Source organism: Chrysemys picta, chromosome 3 (assembly GCF_011386835.1).
Source record: "Chrysemys picta bellii isolate R12L10 chromosome 3, ASM1138683v2, whole genome shotgun sequence".
NCBI classification, from domain to species: Eukaryota; Metazoa; Chordata; order Testudines; family Emydidae; genus Chrysemys; species Chrysemys picta.
This window is the reverse complement of record NC_088793.1, coordinates 10,355,920-10,375,062: the sequence shown is the minus strand read 5'-3', so window position 1 is coordinate 10,375,062 and position 19,143 is coordinate 10,355,920. Positions and strand designations below refer to the sequence as shown.

The following is a 19,143-nucleotide window of genomic DNA, read 5'->3' as shown; positions in this document are numbered from 1 at the left end:
TTGGATAATGAGGTTTTTACCCATGAAAGCTTATGCCCAAATAAATCTGTTAGTCTTTAAGGTGCCACCAGACTCCTTGTTGTTTTTGTAAATTCATCTACTGCCTCTACAGCTTTTCTATTAATAATGGTGTCCATTTTGATCTTGTTTTTTGTTAGTCATGTTAACATACATGCATTTTGTTTTCGCTGCATTTAGAAATAGTCCGTATTCCTCACTAACTGGTTTTAGAGACTCCAACATTTATTGCATTATATCAGTGGTTGTATTAAAGAGCGTTATCTCATCAACATATCTGAAGTCAGGTAAGAGGTGTCCACCAATCAAAATCCCAGCTCCTTCCACTTTGTCAAAACCTTCCAAGGCTTGTCACCTAATAAATTCCGCACAGAAGTTAGCCAGGCTTGGGGAATACAATACACCCTTGTCTCACAGTTTGCTCAGTGGAAAACTCCTCATTTGAGCCTACTGCTGTTTGCTCTGTGGTCTGTTGTTGGTTGTAGAGACTTGCAATGAGCTCAGTGAGATGCTTTGGAATCCCCATGACTGCCAGTATCCTCCAAAGGCTGTCCTGTCAGACAGTATCAAACACTCTTGAGTAGTCACTGAAGCACAGGATCAGTGGGTGACTGTACACCCTGCATTTTTCAGGGATGTGAGAGATATTTGCGATTTGGGCACACATGCTTTGGCCCTCTTTGAAACCAGCTTGTGGCAGTAGTTCTGATTCTATCCTTTGTTCCATGCATTCCTGGATGATATAGAGGAGAACTTTGCTCATGTGCAGTATCAGGGAGATAGCACAATAGTTACCACACTCCATGTTTCCCTTCTTTGGTAAAGGCAGAAAAATTCCCTTCATCCAATTTCTAGTCATTACAGATTTTCCACATAATATCAGTATTGCATTTGCCAATCACTTAACAATTTCTGTGGGCATGTTATCTATCTCTGGTGCTTTCACAGGCTTCATTTTCACAGTATCACATACCACTTCCACTTGCAGGATTGATAGCTCCGACTCCGTACTCTTTTCTGTTGTCTTGTTGTGTTGTGGTGAGACATACAGAATGGACCAATAATCTCTCCACCTATGTTTAATACCATCACTCTCAGTGAGACTCTGCCATCATGATCTTATCATGTTTGATTGCAGGGAAAACCTTTTGGTAAGAAGTCTGACCACTGTGAATATACCTTTTGTATTATTACTCTTTGCAATTCTCAAACTCCATACATTTTGCTCTTTTATATTTGCTCTGATCTTGTCTAGTCTGCCTTTGAATCTGTCTGTTTAGTTCCTCATTTTCTCTTACATTCTTCCATCTCCAAGCCATTCTCTTGCACTCTGCATCACTTCGCAAACACCTTCTCAGTTAACCATAGTGCGGAATAGCAGAATTCAACTAAATACCTCCCTCTCTCATTTTGTGAACCCAGACCATTGTTTCCCATTACTCCTTTAGGAGAGCTTAAAGCTCCCACTTTCACATTCAAGTCACCAATTATAAGGGTGACATTTTTATTTGATGTTTTAGTGGGTTAGTAAGTGGTGTTTAAGCAAGTCATTCTTACAGCTCATCAATCACGTCGTCATCAGTGGTGGTTGAAGGGCATAAACCTGTATGATTGACATATTCCCTGGCTTCACTCAAAGGCAAATTGTAATGATTCTATCACTGATTGGATTATATCCAAGCACATACTTTGTCTCCTTGAATAGATAAGGAGAGAAAATGGGTGTGCATTTTTCTCATACCCTGAATATTACGCTGTGTATCCATTCAACGTTGTGAAATGACCCCCCTACCCTTCCAATGCAGCTCTCAGATTCCACATATTTCTATCTTACATCTTTCCAATTCTTTGGTCACAAAGGTGAGGCTCCCTTCATACATATTCCTCGCATTTCATGTTCCTACTCTGATTTGTTGATGAAGGTTCAGGTCATTCTTTTCCTTGGTGCAAACATCAGGCACTGTTCTTTCTGAACCATTTGGTACAGCACCGTCCTAACCACATTCTGCACGCTTAATGGCTGAAGCCTCCTCTCCAGTATAATGTGTCACGTTTTCTGGCCTGGGTTCTCACCATCCAGTGCCATATGTGGAATGCTTTCCCTTTGCTCTGCCATAATACATCTTCTAAGCAGGTATGAAAATATCCTTGTTTGTACAAACTCTTGGGGAAGAATCATCTGGGCTCTCGGAATCAAGTCTATAGACAGGCAGACACCCAAACACTCAGAGAATAGTCATATTAGCCAGACATTTAATGAAACACTGCTGCTATGAGTACAGTTTTATTTATAGAGGTCTTCCTTGACCCCTGTCAAAGCTATGTGCAGAGAGACCGATAATATGTAGTTATAAAGTGATTCTTTTTTGAGAATGTCTGTCTGATGTTTGCTGCTTGCAGTTGGATGCAATCATGGGACAAAAAGGGGAGTACCTCTGGAACAGGTCTAGAAATTAGAAAGAGCTCTCTATCTGGAATCCAGAGGTGAATATGAAGTTCCACAGGTTGTTCAGATTCATAGCTAAGGCCAAAAAGAACCACCATGATCACCTAGTCTGACTTCCTGTATAATAACAGGCCCTAGGACATCCTTGAAGTAATTCTTGTCTGAACTACAGTAGCTTTTAGAAAAACATCCAATCTTGATTTTAAAATGGTCAGTGAGGGGAAATCAACCACAACCCTTAACAAGTTGTTCCAATGGTTAATTACCCTTGCCGTTAAAAATGTGCATATTCTTTCCAGTGTGAATTTGTCTAGCTTCAATTTCTAGCCATGGGATCTTATTATATCTTCATCTACTAGACTGAAAAGTCCTCTGTTGTCAAATTTATTTTCCCTGTGTAGGTACTTACAGACTGAGTTCAAGTCACTCTTAACCTTGTGTTAACTCCGCTGAACAGTTACAATATCATTTGTATTCTGCGAAGAAACAAACCATATTCACCATTGCGTATATGTGATGGATGTCTCAACCCTTAAACTTTCTTCCAAGATGGGAGGAATCTATGCTTGGTTTAAGGAGACGTTCTAAAATGCTGGGCCAACTGCATACATCTAGGAACAGTGAATGTAGGCCATACTTACAGGATGGGGAATTATATTCTGGGAATCAGTGACTCAAAGAGATTTGAGGGTTATGGTGGATAATCAACTGAACATGAGCACTGTGGCCAAAAGGGCTAATGCAATCCTTGGATGCATAAACAGTGAAATCTCAAGTAGGTGTAGAGAGGTTATTTTACTCTGTATTTGGTCCGATCGCTGCTGGAATATTATGTCCAGTTCTGGTGCCCACAATTCAAGATGGATGTTGATAAATGAAGAGGATTTAGAGAATAGTCATGAGAATGATTAAAGGATTAGAAAACATGCCTTAGAGTGACAGTCTCAAGGAGTTTGATCTATTTAGTTTAACAACAAAGAGAAGGTTAAGGGGTGACTTGATAGTAGTCCATCAGTACCTATATGGGGAACAATTATTTGATAATGGGCTCTTCAATCTAGCAGAGAAAGATGTAACATGATCCAATGGGTGGAAGCTTAAACTAGTCTAATTGAGACAGGAAACCAGGGTACATTTTTAACAGTAAGAGTAATTAACCACTGGAACAACTTGCCAAGAGTTGTGGTGGAGTCTTCATCATGGACAATTTTAAAATCAAGATTGGATGTTCTTCTTAAAGCTCTGCTCTAGGAATTATTTTGGAGGAGTTCTGTGGCCTGTGTTATACAGGAGATCAGACTAGATGATCACAATAGTCCCTTCTGGGCTTGGAATCTATTACACCTGGCAGACATATGAGCCTTGGATCGTCAAGTCAATGCTGGGTTTACAGATGGCCAGAGTTAGACAGCCAGGCCTGAAGAGCCTCCAGTCAGTAGGAGTTTATGGCTCTCTCTCCTTCCTGCAGGACATTCTTCAAAGTTGATGCTGGAATTCATGCCAACTTAGTTGACTGGATCTGAGGTGCCTCCCCCTTCTGTAGGGGTGTGCTGTGGGTCCAGAGAGAGCCCATACTGGATGGGTATATCTAGGGTTATCATACATCTGGATTTTCCCGAACATGTCCGGCTTTTTGGGCCTCAAATCCCCGTCCGGGGGGAAATCCCAAAAAGCCAAACATGTCTGGGAAAATAGGGAGGGGCCGGCTGCCTGCTTCAGGCTTCCCGCGAATCAAATGTTCGCGGGAAGCAGGGGAGGGGGCGGAGTTGGGGCGGGGACTTTGGGGAAGGGGTGGAGTTGGTGCAGGGGCATGGGCAGGGCTGGGGGCAGGGCCCCGTGGAGTGTCCTCTTTTTGGAGGTAACCCTAGTATATCCTCTTCTTTTTCTTTTTTTTTTTTAAAAACCTGACTGCTGACTAACTGTAATCCACTGGATGACATCAAAGCAGCACAGTGACATGTCAAAGTGTATGTTACAGCAACTAATGGAGATTCTCCTTTACCTCAAATGGCACTGTAACTTGTGGCCAAGATGGAATCTGCTCTGCAGGTAGGTCTGGCCAAGAGAAGGCCCGCGCAGGAACACAGTGGGGAAAGTCCCTTCCCCCCCAGGGGCACCTGTTCCAAACCCCCCAAAGTGAACACACACACACATACCAGAAAAGTACAATGAATATAGGAAAGGGAAATATTTATTCACAGAATGAGGACAGGTGAAAAACAACAGGGGGAAATATAGGGGAAGCAGTAAAACAGGGTTGCATTCAACACAAGGCCCCATAGGCCCAGTGGTACAACAGTCTGCACCAAGCAATGTGTTTGCACACAGAGTTCAAGAGTCCTGGGCAAAGTCCAATCCAGTGGTGAGTCTTGGGTGCTCCTGGCTGTCTTCGGTGCCAGTAAACTTTCCCCAACAAACCCCTCTACTGCCCTCTTCTGCCGCTCTCTGCAAAGCCACACAGAGCGACCACCTCCCCAGGCTCAACAAGCTAACAGCTTCCCTCCTTGTTCCCAGTGCAGAGTCACAAGCCCCAGTACTCACAGCCCCATGCAGCTCTGGGCAGCCGTGATACTGGGTCCAGTTCCGGCCTGTCCTTCTCGGGCGATTCCTCCCCGGCACAGTGCTCCTCCTGGCTCCTGTCCCGGGGGGTCCCCGATCAGCCGCTCTGTCCCTCCCAGGCTTCAGCAGGTTCTTGGCTGCTTCACTCTGTGAGGGCCTGCTTGCTGCAGCCCTTCTGTCTGGAGCTCCAGACACACACCTTCTTGCTCTTCCCTCGCTCTCTACTCCCCTTCCCCCCAACAGCACTTCCTCCTTCTGGAACAATCAGCACTTCCCCCCTCAGGAAAAAGATTTAAAGGGCCATGCTCTCTGAACCCCAAAGGGGTTACAGCAGGGGCCTATCTTTGTTTTGGTGGAGTTACATCCCCCATTGTCACCGCAGAGATCCAGGACAGCACCCTCAAAGCCAAGCACTCATAGGTGTGCAAAGACTTTTTTATTTCACAAGATGAGGCACAGTAAAGTTAAGAACAATACAGAAAGCTCTGTGGATATGGGGAAAGTGGTGGACATGATATATCTTGACTTTAGCAAAGCTTTTGTTATGGTCTCCCACAGTAGTATTGCCAGCAAGTTAAAAAAGTATGGGCTGGATGAATGGACTATAAGGTGGATAGAAAGCTGGCTAGATCAGCGGGCTCAATGGGTAGTGATCAACGGCTCGATGTCTAGTTGGTAGCCAGTATCAAGTGGAGTGCCCCAGGGTTGGTCCTGGGGCCGGTTTTGTTCAACATCTTCATTAATGATCTGGATGATGGGATAGATTGCACTCTCAGCAAGTTCACAGATGACACTAAGCTGGGGTGGGAGGTAGATACACTGGAGGGTAGGGATAGGGTCCCGAGTGACCTAGACAAATTGGAGGATTGGGCTAAAAGAAATCTGATGAGGTTTAACAAGGACAAGTGCAGAGTACTGCACTTAGGATGGAAGAATCCCATACACTGCTACAGGCTGGGGACCAACTGGCTAAGCGGCAGTTCTGCAGAAAAGGACCTGGGGATTACAGTGGACGAGACGCTGGATATGAGTCAACAGTGTGTCCTTGTTGTCAAGAAGGCTAATGGCATATTGGGCTGAATTAGTAGGAGCATTGCCAGCAGATCGAGGGAAGTGATTATTCCCCTCTATTCGGCACTAGTCAGGCCACATCTGGAGTATTGCATCCAGTTTGGGCCCCCCACTACAGAAAGGATGTTGACAAATTGGAGAGAGTCCAGCAGGGGGCAACTAAAATGATTAGGGGGCTGGGGCACATGACTTACGAGAAGAGGCTGAGGGAACTGGGGTTATTTGGACTGCAGACGAGAAGAGTGAGGGGGGATTTGATAGCAGCCTTCAATTACCTGAAGGGGGGTTCCAAAGAGGATGGAGCTCAGCTGTTCTCAGTGGTGGCAGATGACAGAACAAGGAGCAATGGTTTTAAGTTGCAGTGAGGGAGGTCTAGGTTGGATATTAGGAACCACTATTTCACTAGGAGTGTGGTGAAGCACTGGAATGGGGTACCTAGGGAGGTGGTGGAATCTCCATCCTTAGAGATTTTTAAGGCCCAGCTTGACACAGCCCTGGCTGGGATGATTTAGTTGGTGCTGGTCCTGCTTTGAGTAGGGAGTTGGACTAGATGACCTGCTGAGGTCTCTTTCAACCCTAATTTTCTATGATTCTACCATTTTAAAAGGCTCTACTTTTTAGAGTCTCTGGCCTGATACTGAATTCTCTTGATATCTGGTGCTGGATGATGGAGCAGAGAGTATGCTTATAAAATCTGTGGATGACACCAAGCTGAGAAGGGTTGCAAGCATTTTGGAGGACAGAAATAGACTTTAAAATGATCTTGATAAATTGATTTCAGATCAGTTCTTCAAGATGAAATTCAATAAAGACAAGTGCAAAGTACTACCCTGAGGAAGAAAAACTCAAATACAATATGGAGAATAACTGGATAGGCAGTAGTACTGCAGAAGAAGATCTGGGGGGTATAGTGGATCACAAATTGAATCTCAGCCAACAGTGTGGGGCACTTGTGAAAAAGGCTAATATTCGGGGGTGTATTAACAGGAGTGTTGTACGTTAGACACAGGAGGTAATTGCCCTGCTCTGCTGGGCAGTGGTGAAGCCTCAGATGAAGAACCTGTGTCCACATTTTAAGAAAGATGTGGACAAAGTGGAGGGTGTCCAAAGGAAAGCTACAAAAGATTTTAAAAGCCTGATCTGTGAAGAAAAGTTTAAAAAAAACTGGGTATGTTTAGTCTTTACTGAGAAGAGAGTACTGAAGGATGACCTAATAAGTCTTCAAGTATGTTAAGGACTTTTATTAAGAGGATGGCGATCAATTGCTTTCCTTGTCCACTGAAGATAGGACAAGATAATCAGCTTAATCTGCAGCAAGGGAGATTTAGGTTAGAAAATGTTTCCTAATATCTAACTATAAGTATAATTAAGTACTGGAAGAAGTTACCAAGGGAGGTTGTAGAATCCCCATCATTGGAGGTTTTTAAGAACAGGTTACACAAACACGTTCTAGATAATCTCTCGAGGCCCCTTCCAGCTCTACACATCTATGATTCTATGCACTGTGGGAAGCTGCTTCGAAATATTCAGACATCCAGACAGTGAGAAAAAGGTTTCTGCCCAACTTCAACAAAAACTATATCTGATGTTTAAATTTAATGCCTGTGAAAACTGCTAGATTAGAGGTTCTGAACCTTTTTCACAGCATGGGTCACATTTAAATACCAAGAGCATCTTGTGAATACCACCCCTTCCACTTGCTGTTTTGTGAATCATGTTCACTCCTGTTGGCAGTCTCGTTATACCCCTGTGGCAACTTGCTGAAACAGGAAAGGAATTGTAGGAATTCTTTAATGTGATTTGGCCGGTGGGGGCAAAAAAAAAAAAAAAAGAAGTCATCACCATGTGACCAGCCATCTCTCTGTGCATCACCAGATCAGTTTGGGGAACCTCTGTTATAGAAGAAGTCCTGTATTTATACACAGAACAGATATAACACAGACAGCGGCAGTACAAACTTTCCCACGTCTCCATCAACATGCCACAACCCTGACTTAGCTAGAACACTACTAGGAGTGAGACATTAGCTTAGCCTCCATGCTATTCAATCCATAAGCTCACTGATGAGACTGCCAACTAGGTGGCCAACTGTTGCCAACTGTGGTGTTTTTTATGATGTAAACTTATTCCTAATGCATTGAACATTGGTATGTTCCGGCCTGTATCCTGTAATGCAAAAAGAAACCTTACAATGTAAGGACCTGACCTTGTGGACTCTAACTCACAGGTATAGCTCCTTCTCACACAAATAGTCCCATTTGAAGATAGTGGTTCTGCACATGGGACTACTCCTGTGAGTAGAAGTTTTTAGGATCAGGCCATAAATGAAACAGACACATATGGATCAGAAATAAAATTTACCAGCTGACCAGAAGAAAGTTCAACCTGAAAAGGGTGCCAGTTTTTTTTTAATGTTCTTTCTTGTCTACTGTGAACTGGACTGAAACCCCAAGGAAGCAGATCTCCAAATATTCAAGAGATATGTGTCTCCCAAATCTCCTGATAAAGGGACTCTTTCCCTCTTGCCCCACATACAGAGTTCCCCAGTGTCCTCTCCAGTTACTAAAACTGAGCTCTGCAAGAGGTCCTCAGAGGAGAGAACACCCACCCGCTCTCCCCTCTTAAGAGTGTCCTTTTTAATATTAACCAGATAGGTAAATGTAAGACAACAGTGGTGAAAAAGCTTGAGAAAGTGGAAACGAATTATTTTTATGTAATATTTCAGGGCATCATATTGGAGCTGATGTTTATTGAAACTATATACACACACGTGCAATGTTTTCTCAATACAATTCATCATTTCTGTTTGAGCAGATATGCATAACATCATCATATTGCCACTTCCAAGGAGGATAAATTAAACCAAAATGCTTGAATAAGGCGAGAAGCTAATACGTTGCTGCCGGTGGTTCCTCAGAGCATCCTGTCTTACTTCCTTTTGCTCATTTTCTCTAATCATAAAAGAAACCCACAGTAATTTAAAAAAGATGAAAAATGTAAAACTCATGGAGGGTAAAGTTTCCATGCATGAGTAAAATTGCCAACTCTGAAGCTGCCGAGAAATATGCTTTAATTTAGGAGACAAAAGATAGCATTAAGGAAAAATTGTCATAATCAAAGGTGAAAGGATTTTCTATTGTCTAGTCACGCTCTCTGTGGGAATTTTCCCAGCACAGACAGCTGTAAAGGGGGAGGGGTATTATGAGCTTCTACCTCCTCATTCTCCCTCTCTTTCCCTCTCCCTCTCTGTCAATAAATGTCTGCAATCATATTCTTGAGCTCCCATGTGATTTCAAGGTTCATCTCTTCCATGCAGCTCAAACACTAATTATCCCAGCTGTAATTAGTAAGATAATTAAATACTGGCTCACTCATCACTCTACCTTGTGTCGGGTCATGATTCTCCCAGAAGACCTTGAGCAGTTTCTGAAATCTGATGTTTTCTGGCTGATATACTACTCGCACCGCTTCTGTATGGCCAGTTTTCCCTAAAAAGACAATACAAAACTCGACAGTATTAGTAACAATCAACTCAGGCCTATCCAAGACATGAAGCACAGTATTTTTGCTTTCCAAAACACAAAAAGGTAATGTACTTGTGTTTTCACCTAACATCATTTTTTAGCCCCAGCTTCCTTTACAGATTCTTTTATGACAGTATCCACAGTCAGACAACTGCACGTTTGGATAAGGCCCATAATGGACTAAACTAACTGGAAGCAAACCTGAGACGAATAAGAGCAACCTTATCATAGGAGTTCAGCGACTTTCAGAAAAATGTAAATGCAAATTCTGGGTAAATATTTCTTAAAATATATGAAAAGTAACTGAAGGCAAAAAACAAATTCCATGAGCCTGTTATCCAGTATCAAACACATGGCTGCAAACAATCCTGTATTGCCCACACCACAGAATACCAATGGGCTTCAATGAAAGGCTCTAAGTGAGTGACTGAGCACTATGACAGCAAATGAAATTCAAGGGAGTGCAAGGCAATGCACACTGAACGAGATTATTTCCTAGTTTTGGCTACTTTATGTGCCCTATCCTGCAGCCCTTACACACCCAAGCTCCCACTGATTGTATTGAAAGTGCTAGCTTCACAAAGCCTGCAGAATCAGGCCAGTTAACTTTCGTTTATTATAATTATTTAATATTTATATTACCATAATGCACATACTCCTCAGTCGGGATCAGGCCCCCATTGTGCGAGGTATTGTACAAGCATATACAAAGAGTTTTCAAATGAAGAAATATTTTCCTTTATTAGTGTAAACTTTCAATAAGTAAAAAAATACATATTCTATTCTCTGGCGAAATCGACATTTTCAACATCAATAAAAGGCACCGGACAAGGCAAAAGAATAGCCAGTTCTACATTTTGTTGGGGAGGGGCGTGCACTGCTTGAACACACTGAGCTAGACTTTGATCTCAGACACCAGTTAAATCTAGATTAATTCAATTCACGTCAGTGGAACTGCTCTGGATTTACGGCAGCGAAACCGACCGAAGAATCTGGCCTGCTGATGGGGTTCTGAATTAGCCGCTACTGTTCTAAGTGTCATTGGGGAGAACTCTGTGAAGACATTAGCTCAATGCACAGCAGAACTGAAAAAAAAGTCAAAAGGGATAGAGAATAACAGGGGAAATATATGATGGCATTATATCAATCTTTCCAATCTCAAATACTGCAATCATTTGTGGTTGCTTTATCTCAGAGCTGCAATAAAGAAGGGCAAGGAAATGAGAAGCAACGTAAGGCAAAGGGAAGAGTACAGGTTAGACACAAGAAGAGATTTAAAATATGAGGATTAAATTTAATCTGGAAGGCAGAAAAGTAAAAGGGGATATGACAGAAGTGCACTATATACAATCATAACAACTACAGTGAAATCCAACTGATTCTATGTGTCCTGTCTCATAACACAACAAAGAGACACTCACTGAGATTAGTAGCAAATACAAGGAAATTATTTTATACATAGCATATAAACCAAGCTATCCTCCTCTGCAGGATATTAATCAGACAAACACAGTGAGGGCCCAATTCTACCTTCACCTGTGAAACCAATGGGAGTTACTCGTATGTCTGAAGGCAGAATTCGACACTAGGTTAACAGAGAAGGATTAGACATTTACATGAATAAAAATAATTTGCAGTTTAATTTGGTTATAAATTGACATGGGCCTCCGACCAGGGTGACCAGATGTCCCGATTTTTGGGTCTTTTTCTTATATAGGCTCCTATTATCCCCCACCCCCATCCCGATTTTTCACACTTGCTATCTGGTCACCCTACCTCCGACATACAGTATAAACTGACTGCTAACTGGGGTCAGCAAGGGAGATTTTCGCCCTATAGAATATCATTACATAATTGGCCAGAAGCATTAGGAAAGGACGACAGGGGCTTTCACCTTCCTTGATGCACAAGTATAGGGTAATGCCTCCACCTATACTAGAGGAGCAGACTAAATGGATGGTTTTTAAACCAATGGATGGTTAAATCCAATATGGCATTTATGACATCTCTATGTAGAGTGCCTCATGATGAAAGCTAAGGGAATAGCTGCTAACAATATATATTTCCTCTTTTCTTTAACTCAGTGTGAAATTTACAAGAGGGTCTTATCTCACTGAAAGGCGTAAATTGCACGTCTAAGGTGACCAGCTTTAGATCAGAAGACAGCGTCTCAAAGAACTTCAAAACAACAGAGGTTCCACCTTTCCTCACAACTGAAGCAATTATATCTTGTCAACATACTTTGTTCTGACTAATCTAGGAACTCAAAGAGTCAGCTCTCTACTTTTCCTCTGAACAAGAAAATCACTGTGTTGCTTTGAGAACTATGGTCTGACCTCAAGAAAAACCCCTTGTGATATGTGGCTACAGGACAGTGTGGGTTGTTAGAACTTAAGAATGTCTAAAACCAATATCCCTCCTCAGACGAAAAACAAGGGCATGATGTCTGTTGGCCTTCTCAGATTCACCTTTAATTTTCCTCAAAGCCTTTTCATAATAAACTCCACTCTGAACCCAGTGGATTTTCTTCCCTAACATGGCATGAAAGTTACTGCTGCTCACAGCATCATTAACTGTCATTCCACACTCAGAGCACTTACCTGCAAGGTGCTGAGCTGTTTCATTTCCCACTGACTTTGATGGATACCTCAGCAATGATTTTGCTATACATAAGCAGACAAGCAGGAGGCATCATGCAGGATTGGGTGCTTTGAGCTGCATTTGAAGGAGCACATAGAGCAGGTGTGGCAGGGGAACCAATGGAAACAGGGCTCCTGTGGGTATGTCTGCACTCCAGCTAGGAATGAGCCTCCAAGCCGGGGTAGACAGGCTTGTGCTAGTGGGGCTCAAACTATCTAGAAATAGCAGTGGGATGTTGCACATTGGGCTGGAGCCGAGGCTCTCAAGCCTAGGGAATTGGGTGGGCTTGAGGACCCATGCTGGAAACCAAACTGGAAAGTCCATGCTGCTATTTTTAGCACGCTAGCTCGAGTCAGTGGTTCACAGTGTTCTCAGTTCACCTATTCCCCTTGATTAGCTGGTTTTTATTAATCACCATAAGGTCTAATACGCTATTCAGAACCAAGCTTCACTTTAATTTCCAAGAGGAAGTTTTAACAAGTATGAATATTTTTATAAACCTTCCCAAAAAACGCAACAAAGTTTAAATCAGTTTTTAAAGTAGTTTTCTGTATCACTGAATATAATTTAAGTTGGTGTTAAATGGGCAAACACAAATCCTTTATTTATAGGAGCAATTATCTGATCCCCCACTTTCCACGGACAACTCTCCTTCAACTTCAAAACAAGCTTAGCCATCGGAGAACTTAGCCGTAGATTGTGAGACTTTATTACACTGTTCATGAGAGGACTGTTTGCCAACAGCTGGTTGTCTGTTTAGCCTATATCTATTTGCTACTTGGAAAACATAGCCAGTCTCCAAGGATTAGCAGCAGTGTGCTGTTTCAATGGAGAGTCAAACTCTGGCAAAAAAAGCTCCAGGACAGAGAAATGGAAAGAGACATCTGTATCTGTGTGACACCTCAGTGCTTCTTGTCAACTTTTCCTTTATAACAATGTTTAGATTCTCACCTATCTAACTATTTTTGATAACCTTTGATTTAAAAAAAAGACTATGTATTAGGGTTGCCAACTTTCTATTTGCAGAAAACGGAACACCCTTGACCCACCCCCCGCCCCGCCCCTTCTCCAAGGTCACGCCCACCCTCCTCATGCCATCCCCCCTCCCTCCATCACTTGCTCTCCCCCACACTCACTCATTTGCTCATTTTCACCGGGCTGGGATAGGGGGTTGGGTGTGAGAGGGGGGTGAGGGCTCTGGCTGCGGGCTCTGGGGTGGGGCCAGAGATAAGGGGTTTGGGGTGCAGGAGAGGGCTGCAGGCTTGGGTAGGGGGTTGGGGTGTGGGAGGGGGTACGGGCTCTGGGCTGGGGGTGCATGCACTTACCTCAGGCGGCTCCCGGGAAGCAGTGACATCTCTCTCCGGCTTCTAGGCAGAGGCATGACCACATGCCTCTGCGCACTGCCCACGCCTGCAGGCACCACCCTCTCGGCTCCCATTGGCAGTGGTTCCTGGCCAATAGGAGCTGCTGAGTTGGCTCTAGGGGTGGGAGCAGTGCACAGAGCCCCCGTGGCTATCCCTCTGCCTAGGATCCAGAGGGAGATGCCGGCAGCTTCCCGGGAGTCACACGGAGCTGGGTAGGGAGTCTGCCTGCACCACCTACCGGACTTTTAATGTCCTGGCCAGCGGTGCTGACTGGAGACCAGGCATTCCGGTCGAAAACCGAACACCTGTCAACCCTACTATGGATACATAGATTAGAATTGCACTTTGTGACAACTGCATTATGGACTCAAAACTGTTATCTCATCTCGTTTTCTGATGTGCATACCCATGTGGCTTGTGCACCAAGTTGCAATGTGGAAAACTCCCAGATTTACAACTAGCTTAATTTTTCCCTCTGTCCTAAGTAATTTCCCTTTACCAGCGGTGATATGTGTTGTTTTACTGACAATACTACCCCATTTTATATTTTTAGTATAGGAGTGGCAGAATACTGGGTCAAAAACCCTAAGAGCTTGGGTGGCAAAATCAACGATAGCTGTCGGTGATCAATATAAGAGACCGCTAGCCCCTATATCTCAATTTTCCCCTCTGTACAGGAGGAAATGTACCTACCCCACAGGATGCTGTCAGGCTTAACTGGGAGCAAGTACACTATCCACATGCCAAGTGGATGTGGTGCAGGGGAATTTGGGGATGTGGTGCAGGGGATGTGGTGCAGGGGAATTTAATAAGGAGTAGGGTGTTTTTTCAATGTGATGAATTAAGAAAATTCAGTGTTCGATTTCTACTAAAAATCGTATTGATATTTCCATCTCTGTGGTGGTCTAACATAAAATGATTTTGCAATATAAAACATAAGAGTTATGTTCCCTGGATTACTTGATGAAAGCTAATGCAAGTATGTGTACACAAGCAAGGGAATCATACCACTAGCTTGGAGTGTAGACATAGCCTTAGTTGAGCTCCTGCATAGCATAGGTCATAGAATTTCACTGAGCAATTCCTGTATCAAGTTCATAATTTCTGTTTGAGCGAGCGTATCTCTTAGGGCAGGTCTTCATTACAGGGAGGGGGTCGATTTAAGATACGCAAATTCAGCTACACGAATAGCGTAGCTGAATTTGACGTATCAGAGCCGACTACCGCGCTGTGAGGACGGCAGCAAAATCGACCTCCGCGGCTCCCGGTCGACGGCGCTTACTCCTACCTCCACTGGTGGAGTAAGCGCGTCAATTCGGGGATCGATTGTCGCGTCCCAACGAGACGCAATAATTCGATCCCCGAGAGATCGATTTCTACCCGCCGATTCAGGTGGGTAGTGTAGACCTAGCCTTAGAATTGCACCATTCTTGAGCTAAACAATTCAAGTGATGGAAAATCCACCAGATCCCTAGGTAAGTTGTTCCAGTGGTTAATAAACAATGCCAATTATGCCTAATTTCTAGCTTGAATTTGTTTAGCTTCAACTTTCAGCTACTGAATCTTGTTATGCCTTTATCTTCCACACCAGTGTTTCTCAACCTTTTTGATAGCGGGGACCAGCTGGCTGCCTTCCAAAACTGTGTCAGGGAGATCTCAGGGACCAGCGCCGGTCCCCAGACCAGTTGTTATGAAATGCTATTTTAGACTAAAGGGTTTTCTATTATTAGAAATATTCTCCCCATGTAGGTACTTATAGACCATGATCAAGTCATCTCTTAACCTTCTCTTGGATAAACCAAATAGATCGAGCTTCCTCACTTTTCACTTTAGGCAGATTTTCCAAACCTTGAATCATTCTTGGGACTCATTTCTGAACCTTTCCAATATGTTAACATCCTGTTTAAAGTGTGGGCACCAGAATTATACATAGTGTTCCAATGATCTTGTAAGTTAGACCTATTTACATTCTTTGTTCCTACATGCATGACTTTAAATTTGGCCATATTAAATACACCACAAATGCATATAGCACCATCCACAAGAGACTAGAGTTTGACAACCTGGGCCTAATCCTGCAGCTGCTATTCAAACAAAGGTCCCATTGAAATCCATGGGAGTTTTGCTTGAATAAGGGCTGCAAGATATGGTGCCTGATCCAATGCCCACAGAAGTCAGCGGCATCCAACAGACATTGCATCAGGCCTTTCATGCATATTACCAAGGAGACATCTTTCTAAAAATGTAATATTTGTTTTAGTAAAGGACTACTACATTGTGGTGTACAATGAACATTTAGCAAAATGATAAAAAATCACTGTGACGGACTGACAATATCCTGTAATATTCTGAATGAACCTTATTGAATTAGGGTTAATAGCTTTGGGGTACAACGTATTAGAATTGCAAAGGTTTGTGTACTATTGTGAGTTTGTATGGATCTTCTTTAGCAGGAAGACAAAATTAATGCAATTTCTGGAAGGTATAAGGAAGTTCAAAAGTCTTTTTGGAACAATACTTGTGAAGTGGTTTCCTAGGAAGTACCTTGAGGTTAGGGGAATGCAACTTCTCCCCTCTGAAGCAAACCTTCTGAAGGTATGCCATGGGGAGAGAGGCCCATTAAATATTAAATTATTGCTTCTGGAAACTCCAAATCGAACACCCCTTATCTGTATAAAAGGGTGGACTAACCTTGTCATGAGTGTACTTGTTCTGAGCTGAAGCTGTGATGAACTTGTAACCACAAGGAAACCCGCAGGGTGGGGTGTTGAAAGACTGCTCTTGCCAGAACTCATGTTAGAGTTGGGATGAACTCTGGTAACCTTATTATCATGCATGTAGGTTCTTTTATTGTTTTAAATATATTTCTCTGTAATGCTTTTTCCTGGGACTGTCAAGTGATTAAAAAAATTAATCACAATTAATCGTGTGATTAATCACGCTGTTAAAAAATAATAGAATACCATTTATTTAAATATTTTTGGATGTTTTCTATATTTTCAAATATACTGATTTCAATTACAACACAGAATACAAAGTGTACAGTGCTCATGTTATATTTATTTTTTATTACAAATATTCGCACTCTAAAAAACAGAAGAAATAGTATTTTTCAATTCACCTAATACAAATATTGTAGTGCAATCTCTTTATCATGAAAATTGAACTTACAAATGTAGAATTATGTACAAAAAATAACTGCATTTAAAAATAAAACAATGTAAAACTTTAGAGCCTACAAATCCACTCAGTCCTACTTCAGCCAATCGCCCAAACAAACAAGTTTGGTTACAATTTGCAGGAGATAATGCTGCCCACGTCTTCTCTACAATGTCACTGGACAGTGAGAACAGGCATTCACATGGCACTGTTATAGCCGGAGTTGCAAGATATTTACATGCCAGAAGCACTAAAGATTCATATGTCCCTTCATGCTTCAGCCACCATTCCAGAGGACATGTGTCCATGCGGATGATGGGTTCTGCTCGATGACGATCTAAAGCAGAGCAGACGGATGCATGTTCATTTTCATCATCTGAGTCAGATGCCATCAGCAGAAGGTTGGTTTTCTTTTTTGGTGTTTCAGGTTCTGTAATTTCCACGTCTGAGTGTTGCTTCTGAAAGCATGGTCCACACTTTGTCCTTCTCAGATTTTGGACGGCACTTCAGATTCTTAAACCTTGGGTTGAATGCTGTAGCTATTTTTAGAAATCTCATATTGGTACCTTCTTTGCGTTTTGTCAAATCCGCTGTGAAAGTGTTCTTAAAACAAACATGTCATCATCCGAGAGAGCTATAACATGAAATATATGGCAGAATGCGGGTAAAACAGAGCCAAAGACGTACAGTTCTCACCCAAGGAGTTGAGTCACAAATTTAATTAATGATTATTTTTTTAATGACCATCATCAGCATGGAAGCATGTCCTCTGGAATAGTGGCCAAAGCATGAAGGGGCATATGAATGTTTAGCATAACTGGCACATAAATATCTTGCAATGCCGGGTACAAAAGTGCCATGAGAACGCCTGTTCTCACTTTCAGGTGACATTGTAAATAAGAAGCAGGCAGCAATATCTCCTGTAAATGTAAACAAAATTGTTTGTCTTAGCGAATGGCTGAACAAGATGTAGGACCAAGTGGACTTATAGGCTCTAAAGTTTTACATTGTTTTGTTTTTTAGTGCAGTAATGTAACAAAAAAAAAATCTACATTTGTAAGTTACACTTTCACGATAAAGAGATTGCACTACAGTACTTGTATGAGTTGAATTGAAAACTACTATTTCTTTTGTTTATCATTTTTATAGTGCAAATATTTGTAATAAAATAATATAAAGTGAGCACTGTATACTTTGTATTCTGTGTTGTAATAGAAATAAATATATTTGAAAATGTAGAAAAGCATCCAAAATAGTTAATAAATTTAAATTGTTAGTTTATTGTTTAATAGTGCGATTAATCCTGATTAATTTTTTAAATCGTGATTAATGTTTTTGAGTTAATCACATGAGTTAACTGTGATTAATCAACAGCCCTACTTTTTACCTTAAGAATAAGGTAGGCTTGCTTAGCAAGAGCTGTGTGGTAACTTATATCTGTAGCAATCACTCTGTTATTAGTCTTTTAAGAGAAAGCAAGCAGGTCTGTTTAGGCAGATTGATGTTGCTGAGAGCAACATGGTGAAGACAGGGAATGGTTCAGCCTGCACAAACCCTGGTCAGAAGGGTCTCCACCCAAGAGAGGCAACAGCTGGGGAGCTGGAAGTCTGAGATTGGGTTCCCTTGCTGAACCACTGATGGAAATACAGATGCAGTTATCCTAACCTATGACATATAGGGTGGTCGCATGTGTAGTCTGTATGTATGTATTTTACTATAGCAGTTCTAGTAGGTTGAATATTATTACCTTTATACTCCACTGTTTAAGCAAATATTTTAAAGGAGCTTGTGTGGAAAATACATGGTATATGTGCTATCCATAAGTTTAGATTTTTTAAAAATGTTTCAATTTTACAAATGTAATTCTCATGCCACCTTTTTGGTTTTCACCCATTTCTTTGCTTTTTACATGTCACACATTTTTTATAACAAAACCAGAACATTGATTTTGTTTTTTTATAGTTTGTTCACTTTCTTCTTCTCACAATACAAACAAGGAATGAGAACATCTGATTACAATATCAATAGTCAGGCTTGACTACCTAGAATATTTGGAGCTGAAGTTTAAACCATGTGTCACTGGAAAAGTAACCTACCATAGGTTCAGTTAGGGCTCAGCTTCAAGTTATTAACTTGATATCATGATAATTTGGCTATTCTTATTCTACCATTCCTTGAGCAGGTATCTCTACTAATAAAATTAATAAACGAGATGCTGAAATTTAATGCTAGTTTATTTAATTGTAAAATCTATAGACATGAGCTTAAGACATCTGGGTTCAAATTCTGGCCCAGCCACAGACTTCCTGTGTGTCTTTGGGCACGTTACCTAGTCTGCATCAGGATCCTACACGTACAACGG

At 42.0% G+C, this 19,143-nt stretch overlaps 1 protein-coding gene across 4 annotated transcripts in view; it reads right to left on the bottom strand.

Annotated features, from left to right (window-relative positions):
- Positions 1-19,143, bottom strand: part of MSRA (methionine sulfoxide reductase A) — a 425,721-nt gene that overhangs the window by 176,388 nt on the left and 230,190 nt on the right. For 3 of the 4 annotated variants that reach the window (XM_005290654.5, XM_065587467.1, XM_065587468.1), the window contains one exon: positions 9,478-9,582. The exons of the other annotated variant lie outside the window; for it this stretch is intronic. In XM_005290654.5, the coding sequence (XP_005290711.2) occupies positions 9,478-9,582 (105 nt within the window). The remainder of the gene's footprint in view (positions 1-9,477; positions 9,583-19,143) is intronic. 4 annotated transcript variants of the gene reach the window in all.